At 58.1% G+C, this 19632-nt stretch overlaps 2 protein-coding genes across 13 annotated transcripts in view; one reads left to right on the top strand and one right to left on the bottom strand.

The window, feature by feature from the left end:
* Positions 1-5142, top strand: part of CLSTN1 (calsyntenin 1) — a 91879-nt gene extending 86737 nt beyond the window's left edge. For all 3 annotated transcript variants that reach the window (XM_032758847.2, XM_032758848.2, XM_032758845.2), the window contains 4 exons: positions 317-462; positions 2258-2393; positions 2766-2950; positions 3448-5142. In XM_032758847.2, the coding sequence (XP_032614738.1) occupies positions 317-462; positions 2258-2393; positions 2766-2950; positions 3448-3645 (665 nt within the window). In that variant the 3' untranslated portion in view covers positions 3646-5142. The remainder of the gene's footprint in view (positions 1-316; positions 463-2257; positions 2394-2765; positions 2951-3447) is intronic.
* An 18-nt stretch (positions 5143-5160) lies between these two features.
* PIK3CD (phosphatidylinositol-4,5-bisphosphate 3-kinase catalytic subunit delta) overlaps positions 5161-19632 on the bottom strand; it is an 80125-nt gene continuing 65653 nt past the window's right edge. For 7 of the 10 annotated variants that reach the window (XM_032758834.2, XM_032758837.2, XM_032758835.2 and 4 more), the window contains 21 exons: positions 18403-18631; positions 18094-18323; positions 17553-17732; positions 17064-17213; positions 16545-16634; positions 15249-15470; positions 14154-14250; positions 13929-14059; positions 13510-13560; positions 13262-13429; positions 12924-13045; positions 12585-12728; positions 12312-12411; positions 12019-12197; positions 11816-11928; positions 11566-11644; positions 10879-11046; positions 10079-10202; positions 9764-9909; positions 9252-9384; positions 5161-7237 (listed from right to left, as the gene is read on the bottom strand). In XM_032758834.2, the coding sequence (XP_032614725.1) occupies positions 7100-7237; positions 9252-9384; positions 9764-9909; positions 10079-10202; positions 10879-11046; positions 11566-11644; positions 11816-11928; positions 12019-12197; positions 12312-12411; positions 12585-12728; positions 12924-13045; positions 13262-13429; positions 13510-13560; positions 13929-14059; positions 14154-14250; positions 15249-15470; positions 16545-16634; positions 17064-17213; positions 17553-17732; positions 18094-18323; positions 18403-18631 (2994 nt within the window). In that variant the 3' untranslated portion in view covers positions 5161-7099. The remainder of the gene's footprint in view (positions 7238-9251; positions 9385-9763; positions 9910-10078; positions 10203-10878; positions 11047-11565; positions 11645-11815; positions 11929-12018; positions 12198-12311; positions 12412-12584; positions 12729-12923; positions 13046-13261; positions 13430-13509; positions 13561-13928; positions 14060-14153; positions 14251-15248; positions 15471-16544; positions 16635-17063; positions 17214-17552; positions 17733-18093; positions 18324-18402; positions 18632-19632) is intronic. The other 3 variants (XM_032758839.2, XM_032758840.2, XM_032758841.2) reach the window with 2 other exon arrangements.

The following is a 19632-nucleotide window of genomic DNA, read 5'->3' as shown; positions in this document are numbered from 1 at the left end:
GAGATGGGGAAGGAGCACGTTCGCTGGGATCATTGTTGGCTGCACGCACACTCCTGTCTCTTGGACAGGAATCGGATGTGTAGCCACTACTCTCTAAATGGGGAGAGTTGAGGCATGGGATGACATGTCCCCCGCAGAGGGAAGAATGCCCCTGTGCACACTGCATTTATTCCCATGGCTAGAAAGCCAACTTGTGTGACCCCTTGGCCTAGCTAACCTGGGTGTCTAATTGAGCCTGCCTGTGCTGACGGCTGCAGCCCTGCCCATGCTCCTGCCGTAAGCCACCCGGCAATCTTCCCCCTTTCAACCTCTGCAGGTGTGGACACCATGGCCAGCTACGAGGAGGTTTTGCACCTGCTGCGCTACCGGAACTGGCACGCCAGGTCCTTGCTTGACCGGAAGTTTAAGCTCATCTGCTCGGAGCTGAATGGCCGCTACATCAGCAACGAATTTAAGGTGGAGGTGAGTACAGGGCTCCCCCAAGCAGGGCCAATAGCAGCAGTGAGTGAGTGCCCTGATTTGCAGCCCTAATGTTCACAAACGCCAACCCTCAGAGCATTCACAGTGGCAGCTATACAGGCTCATTCAAGGGGGTCGCCTTTCCAGCCTGGGGCCTGCTGCAGGTTACACCTGGGCTTGTTGGAGCGACAAGTTGTGTTTGGGGTGGGCTGGGGTGGGGGGTGCTCCCCTTTCCCTGGCTGCCTCAGCCTGAGTTGGAGCCTAAGGAACTTTGGAGGGAGGTGACAAAGAGCAAGTGGCAGTTAATGCCTCTGGGGCTTCTTGAGATTTCCCATGAGAGAAACAGGAGGACGCGGTTTTAATTTACTTATTTATTTTTATTTTTATTTTTATTTTATTTTATTTTTATTTATTTATTTATTTTTTTTGAGACGGAGTCTCGCTCTGTCGCCCAGGCTGGAGTGCGGTGGCGCAATCTCAGCTCACTGCAAGCTCCGCCTCCCGGGTTCACGCCATTCTCCTGCCTCAGCCTCTCCGAGTAGCTGGGACTACAGGCGCCCGCCACCACGCCCGGCTAATTTTTTGTATTTTTAGTAGAGACGGGGTTTCACCGTGGTCTCGATCTCCTGACCTCGTGATCCGCCCGCCTCGGCCTCCCAAAGTGCTGGGATTACAAGCGTGAGCCACCGCACCCGGCTACTTATTTATTTTTAGAGACGAGGTCTCACTATGTTGCCCAGGCTGGTCTTGTCCCCCCGGGTTCAAGCAGTCCACCTGCCTTGGCCTCCCAAAGTGTTAGGATTACAGGCGTGAGCCACTGTGCCCAGCCAAGGACTCTGTTTTAGAAAGAGCAGCACCCAGGGAACCAAAAGTTCTCTGCCAGGTCACTGGCACTCCTGTGAATGAAGTCAAGTCCTCGGCCCAGGTTGAGAGGGGCTCATGCAGGGACCCGCACGGGCAGGACCAGTGCTGCCGAGGCCGGTGATGGTGACTCACAGGCCACACAGGCTAGAGGGTAGCTCGTCCTGCTCTGAGGTCTGGAGAAAATTGACCCAGAGTTACTCTTAGCAATGGAATATCTCACCATGAACTCAAGAGCAGAATGCTAAATTCGGTGCCTGTTTTGTTTGAGTCAAAGGGTAACAGATTTGAAAGGAAATCCATGGTAGTGATTGGTGCTGTCTTTCACACGGCCGTGGTTTGAGGAAAAAGGTCTATGCCAGTGCTTCCCAAACGACCCATGGGGAAGGACTGTCGGCTTCTTTTTCTGCTCTTGTTTTGGGCTTAATCTTTTATAAAATGCAATAAAAATGGATTGCAGCCAGGTGCGTGGTGATTGCCTGTAGTCCCAGCTACTTGGGAGGCTGAGGTGGGAGAATTACTTGAGCACAGAAGTTCCAGGCTGCAGTGAGCTGTGATCATGCCTGTGAATAGCTACTGCGCTCCAGCCCGGGCAACACAGCAAGACCCAGTCTCAACAAATACTAATAAGTAGAAAAGTGATACATTTCTGGAATGTGTGAGAATATTAGATTGTTACAGCAGTTTCTAAGTGCTTATTATTCTTTTTTGTTTGGTTGGTTTTTGTTTCTTTTTCTTTTTTTGTTTTTGTATTTTAAGTGCTTACTCTTGATTTTTTTTTTTTCTGTCCTTTTCCCATAGCTCCGTTTGCCCCTAGCTGTGGTCCAGGAGCCACTCTAAGTGGCACTGGTCATGCCAGCTGCGGGACTCCACTGTCACCTCTTGGACAGGCTCAGGATGCCTGTCTCCAGTGATCCTTTCTCTTTCTCTGCTGTAGGTGAATGTAATCCACACGGCCAACCCCATGGAACACGCCAACCACATGGCTGCCCAGCCACAGTTCGTGCACCCGGAACACCGCTCCTTTGTTGACCTGTCAGGCCACAACCTGGCCAACCCCCACCCGTTTGCAGGTAGGACAAGGGGAGGGAGACCGAGCGGAGATGCTCCATGCCGTCCGCCCTGCCCCCACCCCACCGTGGGCACAGCCTCCTGCTCAGCATGACCACCGGTCATTCCCTGTTCCAATTATTCCCTGTCACACAAGGAAACTAAAGCCCTCAAAGAGGGCAGATGATGTCACCCGCGGCCATAGAGCAGGATGTGGCTGAGCCAGATTGGAGGCCTGTGCCGAGCTTTTCCTGGTATTTCCTCCTGGCCTGTGGGTTCAGATGAAGCATGCTGTCCAGCCCGTTTTGACTGGCCACAGCCGAGGAGGTCAAGGGCACAGTGGCCCTCTGGGCTGAGTGACCTCACTCACGTCCCGCCCCCTCATTCTCCCGCAGTCGTCCCCAGCACTGCGACCGTTGTGATTGTGGTGTGCGTCAGCTTCCTGGTGTTCATGATTATCCTGGGGGTGTTTCGGATCCGGGCCGCACATCAGCGGACCATGCGGGATCAGGACGCCGGGAAGGAGAACGAGATGGACTGGGACGACTCTGCCCTGACCATCACCGTCAACCCCATGGAGGTAGGAGTGGGCAGGCGACCTCCAGGACTGAGACGCAGCACAGGCTGGGGCCTCCGAGAAGCCTGAACGGCGCAGTTCCTTCGGGCTCACGTGCTTGCCATCGTGTCATCTGCTCAGCGAGCCTGGGGCTTAGGTGTCTTCATGGGTAAACCGAGGCTGAGAGCAGCCTTATTTGAGGCCATTCTGCCTAGTAAGTGTAGAGATGAGCCGTGCCAGGGCTTGGAGCTCTTCGGTCATGGTACTCCTGAGAGAGTTCTCTGGTGGGGCAGCCGAAGTGCTGTCCCCAGCTGCTTTGTATGTGGGTGACTCCGTGGGTGCTGACTGGAGCTTTGTTTTCCCTTCACTTCTAACTTCCGGTGCCATCCTGGCTGCTGTGACGCTGGGGAGGGAGACGCTGGGGCGAGTTCTTCTTCCTCTGTGGCTGTCGAGAGGAGAATGCTGGGTGACGGGGCTGTGGGCAGGGCCAGACTCACGTGGCCGTCACTTCTCCTTGCCAGACCTACGAGGACCAGCACAGCAGTGAGGAGGAGGAGGAAGAGGAGGAGGAAGAGGAGAGTGAGGACGGCGAGGAAGAAGATGACATCACCAGCGCAGAGTCAGAGAGCAGCGAGGAGGAGGAGGGGGAGCAGGGCGACCCCCAGAACGCAACCCGGCAGCAGCAGCTGGAGTGGGATGACTCCACCCTCAGCTACTGACCCGCGCCCCCGGCCACCTCGGTTTCTGCTTTCAAAGACTCTGCTGCCATCCGTTCACCCAGTCCCAAGGGTCCACGATGTACAAAGTCATTTCGGCCAGTAGGTGTGCAGACCCCTCCCCGCCACGATCGTCGCCGTGCTTGGTGTGTAGGACCCTAGGCTCCCCGCCCGCCCTCTGCCTGGTCGCTCTCCTCAGTCCCACGAGGAGCTGACACGTCCTCTCTGGCCGCCATCCAGCTCGCACAGGGGCCTCGCAGCGCCTCAGGCCCCGCATTTGTGTCTGGAGTCTCCCCCTGGGGAGAGGACGCTGGCCCCTCGCACTCCAGAAAAGCCATGCCAGCTGGACTCGTTGACAAAGGGTAAAACATGCTCACTCTCACCCGGTAATCATTTTTTTCTTTTTTTAAAAAAAGTTTTTATTTTTTCCAAACTAGTGCATGTATAAATAATGGCAGGATGGGGGGTACTGTGTAGATGATTAACTGACTTTTTAATATTTTGTAAATAAATCGGATTCCTTGTGTCCTTTGTGCTAGTGTAACCCGGGACTGGAATGTAAAGTGAAGTTAAGAGCTCTGAGCACGGGCTCTTCCCGTCGGGCTCTCCCTCCCCAGACCCCAGAGGGAGAGGCTTGCCCCGCCCAGCCCTGCCCCAGGCCCTGCTCAGGTCTGAGTGTGGCCGGGAGTCAGGGGCCACGGGCCTTTAGCTGTGCTGCTCAAGAGACTGGATCAGGGACCGCTCTTTGGTAGCTACAAGTAGCCGGGCCTTGCCTTTGGGATTCTACCTGTTCCTAATGGGGTGTGGGGTGTGGGGTCCCCGGCCCCTTTTCCACACTCCTCCTCCGACAGCAGCTCCCTGGGCAGTGGCCTGGTCTCACCGTGTGCAGCCTTGTGGTTTATGCTTAGATGTACGTTTTCCTGCTGGTAAAAGGAGAAACTGACAGGTGTCCTGCAGACCGGCTGACCACTCCCTTCGGAGACGGCAGGAGGCTTGAGCGATCCATACTCAGAACGTCCAGCAGAGACCCGTGGCCCGAAGTCAAAGTGCTGGAATTTTCCAAAACAACAGCCTGTTCTCTCCTCTCTCCTCCCCAGAGCCCCCCCTGCCATCAGGGGGGTTGAAATTCCTCCCCTCCAGGAGCCCTGCTGCTTTGCTTGGTGGTAGGGTAGAAGGAGAGCAGTCATGGTCTAAAACCCACATAGCACTTTGCTCTTAGTTACATGTAAAATTTTAGACTTCTAAAACGGGTGGGCAATCATTTTGAATACTGTTCTGTGACCCTGACTGCCAGTTCTGAGGACACTGGTGGCTGTGCCATGTGTGGCCTTCCTCCATGTCCCATCCCTGTAGCTGCTCCGTTTAGACAGCGGACAGACACTCACGCCCAGGGGATGTCCTCACGCTGTCGCCGCGCGGTTTCCCTTCGCAGATGTGTATACTGATGATAGGTCAGAAAGTGTATCCGCTACAATAAAGTTCTGGTTCTAACTAACTCCAGCCGGAGCGGGGTTTGTCTTCTCTCCTGTTTTGGTTTTAAACCTGCACTTCCTTGTTTCTGAGCCGAGAACATAAGAACATAAAAAGGCTTTTTCTTTCTTTTCATCTCCCTTTACTTCTCATTTCAAGGTTTCACAGAGTGCTGGTCTCAACCCACATTAGTGATAGATACTTAACTTGCCTTCCCCAGACAGAAACATGTAAATGACTTAAAAAAATAGAAAATATTCTTCTCGCCAGGCACACAAGACTGTACACCCAAACCAGAAACGCTGCGGCTGTACGAAGTGTGCTCCCACGCCCGTGCACACAGGCGCACTTAAATAAATAACACGCGCACGCACGGCTTTCCCCATTTCGAAACAGGCAGACGGTCTAGTAAGTTTCAGCACTTGCTGGGAACAGGCGTGTGGCCGTGGAGGTGCCCCGCGGGTGGCAATGACTACTGACGAACCCCTGGTGGATCAGAACAGAGCTGGCACCTGAGCCGCTGAGCGGGCGGCTACTTCTGGCTCTGTTGAGTTTTGGAAGACCTTTGAGAGATCAACAGCATCACCGGGCAGGTCCTGAGTCCATGGCTGATAATGTTGGGATCACCTGTGGGCTGCTAAAAGCCCACAGTCCTAGCCCCATCTGCAGAGTTGGCTTCTGCAGGCTGGGAGAAGCCCTGGAACCTGCATTTCTAAAGCTGCTCAAATCCAGGCCTTTGGAGGCTTAAGACTAAGCCTGCACCATTTCAAACTTAGAAAGATCCCAGCACGCCCCCTCGTTCTCACACTTCTGGTACCTCAGCACTCTCACAGCAGGTTCCCAAAGGTGATGATGGTTCTGGAAGAGTTCCGGCCTCATCCTTTTGTTAAAACCTGCTTTCAGAGGTGGCTTAGACAATGGCAGAGTGGGCTGGGTGCGGTGGCTCATGCCTATAATCCCAGCACTTTGGAAGGCTGAGGCGGTTGGATCACCTGAGGTCAGGAGTTCGAGACCAGCCCGGCCAACATGGTGAAACCCCGTCTCTACTAAAAATACAAAAATTAGCTGGGTACGGTGGTGCATACCTGTAATCCCAGCTACTCAGGAAGCTGAGGCAGAAGAATCACTTGAACCCGGGAGGTGGAGGTTATAGTGAGCCAAGATTGCACCACTGCACTCCAGCCTGGGCAACAGAGCGAGACCACATCTCAAAAAAAAAAAAAAAAATCTGAGATAATGGCAGAGTATTTGCCTCTGACCCGCTTTCGCCTTCACGCGTGAGCGGGGTGAGCTACATGAGGCCCAGATCTCTTTATAACACGCCCTGAGGACCAGCATGGATTCTCCTTTATGGGGCTGGGCCTGATTTCCCCAGCTGTAGAGGTGCGGTGAGTCATCTATTATTTTCTTACCTGCAAACAAAATCACTTTACCGTAGAGAAAGGTGAGGGAATTCTCGTACCCAAGACCCACTTGAAAAGTGGAGAGCAAGCATCCCTGAATCTAGAGGGTACCCTGGCTGCCTCGGGGAGCTGCCAGAACTCAGTCTAGGGAGGACACACGGTGGGTCGCACGAGGATCGAGGCATCCTGTCGGACAGTAGGCACCAGGTGACCGCCAGGCGCCAGGACCCAGGCAGTCTGGCGGGAGACCTGGGAAGAAGGTTCCCTCCGGAGGAGAACAGTCTTTGCTGGGCCCAGATCCACCAGCTGGAAGACTTGGGGTGACAATCCTCAGCTGAGAGCCAGGTGCAGCCTCGAGGGGCCCAGCACCGCCGCTGCACAAAGGAGGCGTTTCCGTTTATGGCTGTTTAACTCCTTAAACATTTCAAGTCATAAATAAATTACCAGTGTAAACAAAAGGCAGCCGTGTAGGTTCTTTCCCATTAGGTGCAGTTCAGGCTCTTCAGCCCCTTTAGGACCACCAATGTGCCTGGTCCCCACGACCCGCAGCTGCCTCCTCTCGGGCCCAGGGCTGGGAGGAGCCGCTACTGCCTGTTGTCTTTGGACACGTTGTGGGCCAGCCAGTTCACTTTGGTTTTCCAGCTCTCACGGAGGGCTTCGTTAAACTTCACTCGGAAGTGCTTCAGCGCCTCCTCCTCTGTTTTCCCCAGTGCCAGGGAGTCCTGCAAACAGATTACAGCGGGGTCCACGTTAAGGGGGCCTGGACCTTGCTCTGGGATGCGGCCCTCTCTGGGGACTTCAGTCACTGCATGAAGGGGTTAGTAGAGAGCCCCCGACATCTCAGGAAAAGCTCTCTATTCTGCTCCTACCCTCAAATGAAGGTGCCAAAGACGTCTTGGCCCCAGAGCCCCCAGTTCCCAGGTGACCTCGCCTCCCCCACTGGAGAAGTGGCTCTGGGAGAGCGTGGGAGCAGCTTCCTTCTGCAGGGACTGGGCACCAGAGGGAAGGTCTTGCAAGCATGTGTGGCCCCAGCAGCCTCACCGCCCCACCCCATCTTCTCACACAGAGAGGACACATGAAGGAAAAAAAATATGTATATATATATATATATATACACACACATATATGTGTGTGTGTGTGTGTGTGTATATATATATATATATATATTTTTTTTTTTTTTTGAGACAGTCTCTGCCGCCCAGGCTGGAGTGCAGGGGCATGATCTTGGCTCACTGCAACCTCTGCCTCCCAGGTTCGCGCCATTCTCCTGCCTCTGCCTCCCAAGTAGCTGGGACTACAGGCAGCCACCACCATGCCCGGCTAATTTTTTGTATTTTTTAGTAGAGACGGGGTTTCACCGTGTTAGCCAGGATGGTCTCCATCTCCTGACCTCGTGATTCACCCGCCTCGGCCTCCTAAAGTGCTGGGATTACAGGTGTGAGCCACTGCGCCTGGCCAATTTTTTCTTTTTGAGACAGAGTCTTTGCTCTGTCACCCGAGCTGGAGTGCAGTGGCGCGATCTAGGCTTACTGCAGCCTCAGTCTCTCGTGTTCAAGTGATTCTTCTGCCTCAGCCTCATGAGTAGCTGGGATTATAGCCACGTGCCACCATGCCTGGCTAATTTTTTGTATTTTAGGTAGAGATGGGGTTTTACCATGTTGGCCAGGCTGGTCTAGAACTCCTGACCTCAGGTGATCCACCTGCCTCAGCCTCCCAAAGTGCTGGGATTACAGGCGTGAGCCACCATGCCCAGCCTGGAAAAATATCTTGTATTTATGTTTATTTTATTATTATTTTTTGAGATGGAGTTTTGCTTTTGTTGCCCAGGCTAGAGTGCAGTGGCATGATCTCAGCTCACTGCAACCTCCGCCTCCCAGGTTCAAGTGATTCTTCTGCCTGAGCCTCCTGGGTAGCTGGGATTACAGGTGCACGCCACTACACCTGGCTAATTTTTATATTTTTAGTAGAGACAGGGTTTCACCATGTTGGTCAGGCTGATCTCGAACTCCTGACCTCGTGACCTGCCCACCTCGGCCTCCCAAAGTGCTGGGATTACAGGCATGAGCCACCACACCTGGCCTGGAAAAATATCTTTAAATTTATTTTTATTTTTTTTGAGACCGAGTTTTGCTCTTGCTGCCCAGGCTGGAGTGCCATGGCGCAATCTCGGCTCACTGCAACTTCTGTCTCCTGGGTTCAAGTGATTCTCCTGCCTCAGCCTCCCGAAAGTAGCTGGGATTACAGGCATGCACCACCATGCCTGGCTAATTTTGTATTTTTAGTAGAAACGGGGTTTCTCCATGTTGGTCAGGCTGGTTTCGAACTCCTGACCTCAGGTGATCCGCCCACCTCGGCCTCCCAAAGTGCTGGGATTACAGGCGTGAGCCACTGCGCCTAGCCGAAAAATATCTTTTGGAAGGCAGAGGGAGCCAGATCTCATGCAGCCCCCTAGTGGACACCTGAAAGCCCCGCAGCCCCTGAGCACAGTGCCCCAACCCGGAGAGGTCACTACACATCTGCCACTGAGTGGAACCATGCCCAGGCGGCTCAACTCTGGTCCAGCCACTTTCCCCTCCACCACCCACCAACCTCACTGCTGAGTCCTGGGATGGCATGAGGCACGCACAGCTCAGTGCCCTTTGGGGCCTACTGCACTCAGGGCCCTCCTAGGTCACACTACTCGGGGGCAGGCCTTGGAAGGCCATTGGTGACAGCCGTCTCCTGCCTGGCACATACCTTGAGATACTGGATGTCTTTGGAGCAGCTGAGCTCAGGAAGGCCTGCCGCCCGCATCAGGGCAAAGAGGTGGAGGAAGAGAAGCCCGTGGCGCCGCAGGATGGTGTAGGCCCTTTCACAGTAGCCCCGGAAGCTGCAGGTGGGGGGCAGAGGAGGTGAGGCTCTGGGACCTCACAGCCACAGGCCAGAGGGCCGCTCTGCATCCAACCAGCCCCTTCCCCGAGGGCACCTGCCCTTGCCCTGGAAATGGGTGGACACAAGGCCTCCAGTTCTTCTAACTGACCCCCGTGCCCCAGCCAGCCTCCTGCTACATGACCCACAAACCTGCCCACATTGCCCAAAAGGGGCACTGCAGGGCAGAGCAGGGGCATGTTCCAAACCCAACAGCTGGGGTGAGGGGCCAGGTGTGGGGCTGAGAGCTGAGCCCCATCCTGCACCCTGCCTGGGAACCTCTGCCCCATTCCCTGGGGCCCCACACTGAGGGGCATCTGGTGGGGCTCAGGCACTCTCACCGTTCAAATTTCTCACTATTATTAGTCTTCCCCTGCTGAATCACATGGACAAAGTCATAGGTGAGGATGAATGGGACACGCTCGCGGTTGATTCCAAACTTGGTCTTGAAATTCCCCAGAAAGTGGCCAAAATCAATGTGGAACAGCTGAGGGGAGGGGAGAGGAGGGGGAGGATTAAGAAGGTGTCAGAGAGGAGAGAATCCAGGGGAGACAGGAAGCCAACAGGGCTGGGGAGCCCCTGCCACAGAGCTGTGTGCTGGGCAGAGGGGCCAGAAGCCAAGTCCCCACAGCAGCCGCCAGCACCAGGCCCCGTACCTGCCCACTCTCTCGGATCATGATGTTGTCGCTGTGCCGATCGCCGATGCCCAGCACGTATGTGGCCACACAGTAGCCAGCACAGGAGAGGGTGAACTCCTCAATGGCTCGATCCAGGGCCTCCCTGGGTGGGGAAGATTGAAAAGCATGGCCATACCATTTTGCAGCTCCTCCTATCAAGAGGTGGGTTATTACTCCCTCTCCCCTTGAATCTGGCCCTGTGACTTGCTTTGACCAACAGAACATGGAGGACACAATGCTGGACATTGCTTGCAGACGCTATTCCAGAACCAAGGCATGAAGACACCTGCAGATCTTGAACCCCACACCCTCAATACACAGCCATGGAAGGAAGGTGAGGCTGCTAAATGAGGAGGCCACATGCAGAGAGGCATCACAGACAGCTGGCACCAAGGCCCCAGGAATGAGACAGGTTATCTCAGACCCCGCTGGCCCAGTTAAGGCACCAGATGAGAACAGCTGCACGAGTGATTATGCGGAACCAGCAGAAGAGCCACCCGGCTGAACCCAGCCCCAGCTGCAGATTTGTGAGCCAATCGTAAATGGCTATTTTTTAAAGCCCTGCACTTTGGATGGTGTTGCATAGCAAGAGACACCGATACTTGGGGAAGAGAGACCCACCTCACCCCAACCCAGACACAGGCTGGTCTTCAACTGAGCCAAGTAGCCACAGAGATGGTCTGAGGCCCCTCCCCGCTCCTTTGCTCTGACAGGCTAGGCCCTCCCACTCCACACCTCTTGGAAAGGAGAGGGTACCTATCCCTGGGCCTGAAACCCACCCCGGGTTCTTGGACTTCAGCCAGTTGAGCAGGGCGTCCTTGTTGAAGGCGGCTGTGGCTGCCATGTTGCTCTTGTTAAGTTGGATGTTGGCGATGGTGTCGGAGCGGAGTACCACCTCGATGAGACCTGTGCGGTCCCCGGTGGGGAGGCAGCCGTAGGGGGTCATCCTAGGCAAGTGGGAAGAGGGACGGGCAAATGGCATGATCAAGGGCTGTCCCTGAGGCCGCTTGAGCCCCAGAAACTCATGGTGCCCCAAAAAGCCACAGAAGATGCTGCTGCCCACATTGCTAAAAAGCAGGTGAGAGATGCTGGCTCCTTGGAGATGCCGGCACCAGCATCTGAGGTGCAGACAGCACCACGGCTGAGCTCACATCTGCTTGGAAGAGAACTGGGCAGGGGACTTGGGAGAAGATGCCACTGCTTCCCAAGATGGGCTGGGGGAGCCAGGGGCACCCGGGCAACTAAAGCAACAGAGCAGGGTACACGCTAAGCCCCAGGAGCAGCCTTCACGCATCCTGCTGCCCGTCGCCTCCTGGCCTAGAGTTAAACCGCTCCTGGCTCTTCCTAGGACAGCCCTTTCCCCAGCTGAGATAGTCATGCCACCTTTGACAAGGACCCCTCCCAGAGGCACAGACTCCCAGGCCGGGCACAGACACCAAGGGACGATGTGGGGTGGGGGCCCTCACCTCAGGTCCAGCCCCTCCTGCTTCCACAGGACGTCCATGAGCTGGATCATCTGCAGGGTCAGCATGTCCTGCCGGAGGTCTGTGCCGCCGGCCGGTGGGAGGAGAAGCGTGAGTTTCTAGTAGGTTCTCTGCTTCCAGCTACACCCAAGCCCTTAAGTCTCAGAATTCTGTCTTCTCCATTCCCACTCTAGGAGTACCCCAGGACCCCCCAGGGCAGTACAGGTGGGGTGTGGGGAGGCCAGGCCCTCACCATCCCCATTCTTGAAGATGATGCCCACGCTGCCGCCGCTGCCTGCCTCCTCATTGCTGTACATGATCCACAGGGGCTTCATCTTGGAGTCCATGAAGGTGCACTGCTCCACGCTGCCGGGCCAGAGAGCGGGCAGTCAGCGGGGGCTCCTCTGCCGGCCTCCCAGGGGTGGGAGGAGCCCTCGTGGCGGGGCTTGGGCTCACCAGACTTCAGCCAGCAGGGTGCTGGGGTCGAGTGGGGACTGCAAGTGGGAGAGGGCCTCTAGGTAGGCCTCCTGACGCATGCACAAGTGCATCAGCTCCTTGGTCTGGGGCTTAGGGGTCTTCTGAGAGCTCAGCTTGACGAAGTCATTCAGAGCCTTCAGTTTGCTCAGTGCTTCCCCCTGGTGGGGAGATGGGAGGGCGGCAGTGGGCAGGTCCCAGCCTCCGCCCAGCCCTGGGGATTCTCAGACGATCAGGGCTGCCTCCTGCCCACCCCCCAGGACCCTAAGCCTCACCTGCTTCATCAGCACCTTCATGTGGTGGGTGCTGCCCCTGCAGTAGGCCTCCAGGATGAGGCCGAAGCGCAGGGCCACGGACGGCACGTGCATCTCGGAGCTGGAAGGGGAAAGGAGGGCTGAGCCGCACCAGGCAGAACCACACAGCCCCTCCCGCCCAGCAGGAACTAGCGAGGCCAGGACACCCAGGCCTGCTGGAAACGTCCCCCGTGGCCTTCTAGGGAGACTCAGGGGCTGGGATTCCCACAGAACGGCTGGGGCAAGTCCCGCTACCGGAGGTGCCAGAAAAGGAAGTGGCCGATCTTGCGGTTGGCCAGGGCCCGGTCCAGCAGGAATTTGGTCAGCTCGCAGTCCAGGTAGGACTCGTACTTGAGCACCTGCACCAGCTGCAGCAGGTACTGGAACAGCTCATCGTCCCTGCAGGGAAGGAAGGCGCTGGGGCTGGGAGCTCCCCGACTCAGGACAGGAAGGAGCTCCCTCGGCAGCCAGAGGGAGGCCAGGCAGGAGAGAGCAAGCCCACGGGAAGGCTCAGGCCCCACCCAGAGCCCACGTCCTGGCAGCCAGGACACAGCTGCCCTCTGGAGAAGTGGGGCGCGCCCAGCTGGGACTCACGTCAGTTTCCGCAGCGACTTGATGGCGAAGGAGCCTACGTGGCAATCAGGGAAGCTGAAGTCTAGCAGCTCCAGGGCGCTCAGGACGGGCAGCTCCGGCCAGGAGCACAGCAGGTAGAGCATCTGGGGGGAGCTGAGGTCAGGCTTGGGGGCGGCCGGGGTCAGGGTGGAGGTGGTCAGGGTCAGGGTGATGGCCGGCCAAGGTCAGGTGGTGGGTGGCCAGGGTCAGGTTGAGGGTTGGCCAGGGTGAGGGTGGGGGTTGGCCGGGGTCAGGGTGGTGGGTAGTCAGAGGCTGTGGTCTGCCCCCAGCTCCGCCCTCAGGTGCGCCTCTCCACCCACCTGGGCCACATCCTCATGCTTGTTCCACTTGGTGACCAGCAGCAGCCGGGCTAGCGCCTCCGGGAAGTGCTCCTGGACTTCATGCCGCAGCTTCCACACCAGGTCCTTCTCGTGCTCATACAGCTCTCCAGACCCCCGCCGCTCCAGAATTTCCCGCAGCTGCAGCTGCTGAGGGGTGTGGGCAGGGGTGAGGGCTCTGGCTCCACGCCGGCTCTGTGCCCCCCACCCCACACCCCCACCCCGCTCACCTCCTCCTCAGTGACATGCACACACTCGCTGTGCCGCCCCAGCTCCAAGATCTGCAACAAACAGCTGCACTCAGCGTCCCTGGGGGACTGGACCAGCCCGGGCAGGACCCCCAGGCAGGGCATTGCCACCCCGATCATCCTTGAGGGGGTGCTGTCCTGTGCATGGAGGCACATCCACAGCAGCTCTGGCCTCCACCCACCACATGCCAAGAGCATCCCTCCCAGCAGCTGTGACAACCGAAAATGTCATCAGACTGTGCAGCGTCCCTGCAGGCAAAATGGCCCCTGGGAAAGCCCCAGATAGGCCTGGTAGCCCAGCCCCAACGTGGCCAGGGAGCACCCTCTGAAGAGCTCTAGGAGCAGGGCCAGGAGAGCTCCGCGTCAGCCCCTCAGCCTCACGCGGCGGGGCCCCCACTGACCTTCTCCAGGGCGGGATAGTACACGGGGTGCGGGGCCACCTCGGGCAGGCAGATGAGCAGGGCGGCGGCGCTATCCGTGTTGGGGTTACTGCGCACAGTACCCGTGGGGTTCAGCAGCTCGCCCTTCTCATCTGAACACAGGGGCAGATGAAGTTGTAGAGGGGTGACCAGCATCTCTGGGACCCTTACACTCCCAACGCCTCTCCCTCCCGGGCCTGGGCCGACCTGGGACGGAGGGCCACATGTAGAGGCAGCGTTCCCCGGTCTTAAGCTGGTCCTTGTAGTCAAACAGCATGAGGTTGGCCCAGGCAATGGGGCAGTCCTGCAGAAGAACAGGGCAGGTGAGGACAGCCACTCAGGGGCCTCCAGACCCAGCTTCCCTGCCCTCCCCCAGGCACCCCGCCTGAGAACACCCAGAGCCCAGCTAAGGTCTCCCAACCAGACCCCTGGGAGAATCTGCTTGGGGAAGGAGAGGAGCTGCTTTTTCTCTTTCCTCTGAGGGCTCCAGTGGTGAAGCCAGCTGACACCTGCTGCGCCCTCCTGTTCCCACCTCATCCCTACTCAGGCTTTTTTTTGAGACGGAGTGTTGCTCTGTCGCCCAGGCTGGAGTGCAGTGGCGTGATTTCGGCTCATTGCAACCTCTGCCTCCTGGGTTCAAGCAATTCTCCTGCCTCAGCCTCCCGAGTAGCTGAGATTACAGGCATGCGCCTCCACACCCGGCTAATTTTTTTGTATTTTTAGTAGAGACGTGGTTTCACCATATTGGCCAGGCTGGTCTCAAACTCCTGACCTTGTGAGCCAACCACCTTGGCCTCCCAAAGTGCTGGGATTACAGGTGTGAGCCACCACGCCTGGCCCTCCTGGCTTCTTAAGAAATCCCCAAACAGACGGCACAGCCCCGGAGGCCAGCCCAGCTCAGCTCGGAGTGAGTCAGCTCCGAGGGGAGTCATATCCTGGGACCGTGACTCAGCATCCAGCCACTACACCTCCCAGCCAGCCGCTGACTCAGGCTTTTCTGCTCCAGGGATGACACTGTGCTTGTCCTTCCATCCCAGGGCACTACCTGCAGGTTCCTGCAGGACCACAGCCCAGGCCAGATATTCTGAGGCCGCATGCACAGGACCCCAGGAGCCCAGAGTGTCCCTTGAGCAGGGCTGGTGGCCAGACTGGGGTGGGCGAGGAGGCTGGGGTCCACAAGCAATCCCAGGACCCCCGTCTCCAGGCTGCGTGCTTGCCGAGAGGAGAGTGGTGAGTGGCCCAGCAAGGGGCTGCACTGGCTCTCCGGGGCCTGCACCCCTCCCAGCCGGCCCTGGGACCCACCGCCTTCTTGGACTTCTTCTTGGTGGAGCGAGCCTTCTTGGCTTTCTCGATCACGGCGTACAGCGCAAAGCAGAGACGGGCCATGCGGGGCAGGTCACAGATGTTGATGTCGAACTCCAGCCGCTGCTTCCACACGGGCTCCGAGCACACACTCACCTCCGAGCTGGACACCGTCTTGCACAGCATCTCGTTGCCGTGGAAAAGCCCAGCCTGCACCACCAGCTGTAGAAGGTGCCGGGATGATCGGTGAGGAGGCAGAGGCCCAGCCCCTCTCCCCTCCCCCTTAAGGAGGTGTCAGTCTCCCCCTTCAATGTCCTCAGGTGGGTCTGAACTCTTACTTCCCACACGAAGGAAGGTGGCGCAGCACAGGGAAGGTCTGAGGGGCACGAGCGGCCCTGGGGTGAGGGAGAGCACCACAGGCTGTGCATGGGTGCCCCGTCTCAGCTACCCCAACTCTGGGGACCTTGGGGGCATATCCATTCCCCACTCCAGGCCTCAGTTTCCCCATCAGGGATCAGGAACTCCAGGGACCCTTGCTCTGACATCCTAGGGCTCCCCGCACTTCTCAGATTCCTATGAGCCCATGTGGGCGGGGAAGGACTTTTCCTGCCACCTGATGTCCGGCCCCTTCCAATTCCACCTGACAACACCACCCCGGAAGTCCCTCTGATCCAATCCCCCTCGATTCCTGCCAGTGGAACCCAGACCTGCCCTGCTTATACGATTTCCCCAGTGAAACACGCTCCAGGCAGGACAGCCAACCTCTGAGGACTCAGGTATCCTGTCCAGCAAACAGGACAATAAAACTCACGTCTGCAGGCTGTTGTGATGGAGCGTGTGAAAGTGTGAAGAGACAACAGGGAGGTGGGCTCAGCCCCCAGAGGTTGAGGCAGGTGCAGCCCTCACAGGCTGCAGGCACTGCCCTGATGCCTCCAGGGGGCGCCACAGCCCCCAGCCCAGCTGGACCCAGCCCCTCTTCCATGCCCGGTCCCTCCCCCAGCTCTGTGGTCCCGGATCCCTGGGCTGAACCTGGCCCCATAACCTCCACCAAAGCCAAATACCCAGAACGCGGCTTGGCCCAAGTTTCTACGAATCGGCCTCCAGGGCTGGCTGGCCCACCCCCCTCCCCACTTCCTGTTTTCAAGCCGCTCACAGCGCCCCAGGCAGGGATGCCGGGTAATGTGGTCAGGTGGCTTTCATGTGATCCCCCTCCTTCCTCTGCTGCCCCTCCAGGATACAGCCACCTTGTTTGTGCAAAAAAAACAGTGTCTCTCCCACCTATCCCAGAGGCCCCACCTTCATCCGCTCGTCGGCGTTCACTTTGCTGCCCTGGATGAGCTCGATGCAGAACGGCTGCTCCAGGGACCACAGGGACACAGAGGAAGGCTGGGGGCCAGGACAGCAGGGCTGTTAACACGGCTCCAAGCACAGCTTGTCTTCCCTGGCCTATGGTGAGGCCCGTGACCACTCGGGGGCGGGTGAGAGGGTCACAGGTTTGCGGCCAGGTTTGGGCCTGTCCACAATGCTATCCTTTACCAGAAAACCTGCCATGTGGGCTCCCCAGGGGGCCCCAACACCCCTGAGCTCTGCAGAGGAGAAGGGCAGCTGGTGAGCCAGGCATAGGGCTGCCCCCCACCCACGGCGGTCCCACAGGCCCCCAGCCCAGGGCGTTGGTCAGCTGTATTGGCTTCCCCAGCTCAAAGCCCCAACTCTCCATACCAAGGGCCCCTGAACCCATGGCCAGTAGCACGTGGAGTTGGACGCCAGGTGGAAAGAAGGGGTGGCTCAGAGGGGAGGCGGAAGACGCCATCTCACCTTCTTCCCAGGAATGGGAGGTGGTTTGGCACGCGGTTTCTGGACCTGGGGGGCAGGGTTGCTCTGCTCATCCCGCATGGCGAGGATGGAGGAGGAATGGACCATGGTCAGGTGAGGGGTCAGCCCACTGTGCAGGCAGCTGCAGATGTACTGAGACGGGGTGCAGGGTGAGCGGCCGGAGGGGCGGCCCCAACCACTCCCTGGACACCAGGATTCCCAGGACCCCCCAAGCTGCTCACTGCCTGTCCTAGGCCTTGCGGGAGGGGAGGGCTTCCTGCTGGTTTTTCCTGCCCCACCTCCACCTCCCAAGACGGAGCCCCTCCTTGTGCTCTCAGAGAGGGCCAGCCCTGCCAGGGGATGCTCTGGCGGTGACCGAAAGGCCTGGCTCAGCAGGCTCAAGATGCGCCCAAATGTCAGCTCCCCGACTCCCACCCAGGCCCCATCCAGGGCGGCGGGAGCCCAGTGTGCAGAGGGCCTCAGCGGCCTCACCTGGAACTGGCAGAGTGGGTAGCTGCCATACAGGTACTCATGCCTGCCGTTCACCTGCAGCGTGTAGTCCTCCGGCTGCTCCACCAGCGGCTGCCGGAACACCGTGGCCTTCTTCCGCAGGGCACAGGCCATCAGCGCCAGCGGCACGTCCTTGGTAGACACCTGGAAGGTGAAGCTCTCCTGTGGGGAGGAGGGAGGTCAGTCCTCTGCCCTCAAGACCCCGCGGGGTTCTGGGGCACAGAGCAGGGTTGCCTATTTGCCCCCAAAGGCAGGGTCTGGGGAGTTCACAGATGAAACTGGGAAATATTTGTTCAAAGAACGAACAAACTGATGCCCAACGCCCCACGCCACTTGGTTATCCTGCCACGTTGAGCTTGCCTCGGGGGACGTTCAGCTGAGCCCCACACATGCACAGACACCTGGCAAACACCATCTGATGCCACTGGGGGAGGGGGGCTTGTGGGTGACTGAGGAGTTTCACAGAGGAAGTGCTCCCCATGGACAGAGCAGCCTGGATGCCGCAGGCCACGCACGGGCTCACCTCGCTGCCCTCAAACTTAACGTTGACCAGAAGGGCCCGGTTCGGGAGCCGCAGGGTGCCAGGCCCCCAGGTTCGAGCTGAGGGCTCCAGCTGCAGGGGGAAACTGTACTGCAGCCAGGCCTCCCAGCCCAGCTGCTGCCGGCGAGCGGCCGCCTCCTCGCAGAATTGGCACATCTTGGCGCGAAAGTCGTTCACTTCTGGGTCGCACAAGGAGTCAAACTCGTGGAGGCCTGCGGGGTGAGGAGGGCTGGGTCAGCGGGTGGGGCAGGCAGGGCCAGCCCGGCCACACGGCCCACTCAGCAGAGCTACCTTTGCCGATGAGGAGGCTGATCTGTGAGTTGATGAGCTTCTTCACGCGGTCGCCCTCGCGGGCCACCAGGCGCAGAACGGGCAGGAAGGGCTGCACGTCACACAGACGCCGTTGCTCGTCCTCCAGCTCCTGCTGCTCCGCTGTCTGGTTGATGCAGGTGAACACATAGGCCTCGGGGCCACTGAGCATGTGGAAGAGCGGCTCATACTGGGCGCGGTGCCACAGCAGCTGGGGGGACAGTCACCGGTCAGCCCCTCCACCCAAGGCAGCCACTGGGAGGTGGGAGGCTGAGGGAGGGTAGAGAGCTGGCCTCCAGCCTGGGGGGTCCAAACCTCCCAGAGGGCAGAGGCAGACCCCAAGATCTGCACTCTCTGCAGCCCCCCGGGTGCTGACCATGGGTGGACAGGCTTCTCCACTGCTGCCCTTCTGTGGGGGCACCTGGGAGGTGCTGGGATCTGGGGCTGGCACCACGTCCTACAGGCTCCCCTCCCAGAGCGCAGGACCACCCTAGGTCACTCCAGAGATGAGGAGCCATGACCTTCGTGCAGCCCAGCTAACTAACTGTCCTGGAGTTCTTCACCTATTTATTTTATTTTTGAGATGGAGTCCCACTCTGTCGCCCAGGTTGGACTGCAGTGGTGCAATCTTGGCTCACTGCAACCTCCGCTTCCCAGGTTCAAGTGATTCTCTTGCCTCAGCCTCCTGAGTAGCTGGGATTATAGGCATGAACCACCATGCCTGGCTAAATTTTTTGTATTTTTTCTTAGTAGAGATGGGGTTTCGCTACGCTGGCCAGGCTGGTCTCAAACTCCTGACCTCAGATGATCCGCCCGCCTCGGCCTCCCAAAGTGCTGGGATTACAGGTGTGAGCCACCACGCTTGGCAACCCTGATTTTTAAATGTTGGCAACGAACTCAGAAATATTTAACACAGCAAGGGGGCCCAAAGAGAATTCTCCATGGAGTGTGTGCCCTGGGGTGACGGGCCTCCAGCCCTCCCACAGCAACAAGCAGTTGAAAGGTGTTCACCACTGAGTCACAAAGAAGATGGGAAAGGAGGAAAGTTCCCAGTGTTGCTACCAAGGGCAACAGGTAACTATGGTCTGTCAAACAGTGGGATGGTGCCAAGCTGTGACAGTCTAGGGACTGTCAAGCAGCTCTATGTGCCGGCCTGGAGGGGTCCAAGGTGTGTCATTAAGTGAGGGGAAAACCCCAAGATATAGAGGAGCA

This window comes from Hylobates moloch, unplaced genomic scaffold (genome assembly GCF_009828535.3).
Source record: "Hylobates moloch isolate HMO894 unplaced genomic scaffold, HMol_V3 SCAFFOLD_9, whole genome shotgun sequence".
Lineage (NCBI taxonomy): Eukaryota > Metazoa > Chordata > Mammalia > Primates > Hylobatidae > Hylobates > Hylobates moloch.
The sequence above is the reverse complement of the archived record's forward strand: the minus strand, read 5'-3'. Positions and strand labels throughout refer to the sequence as shown.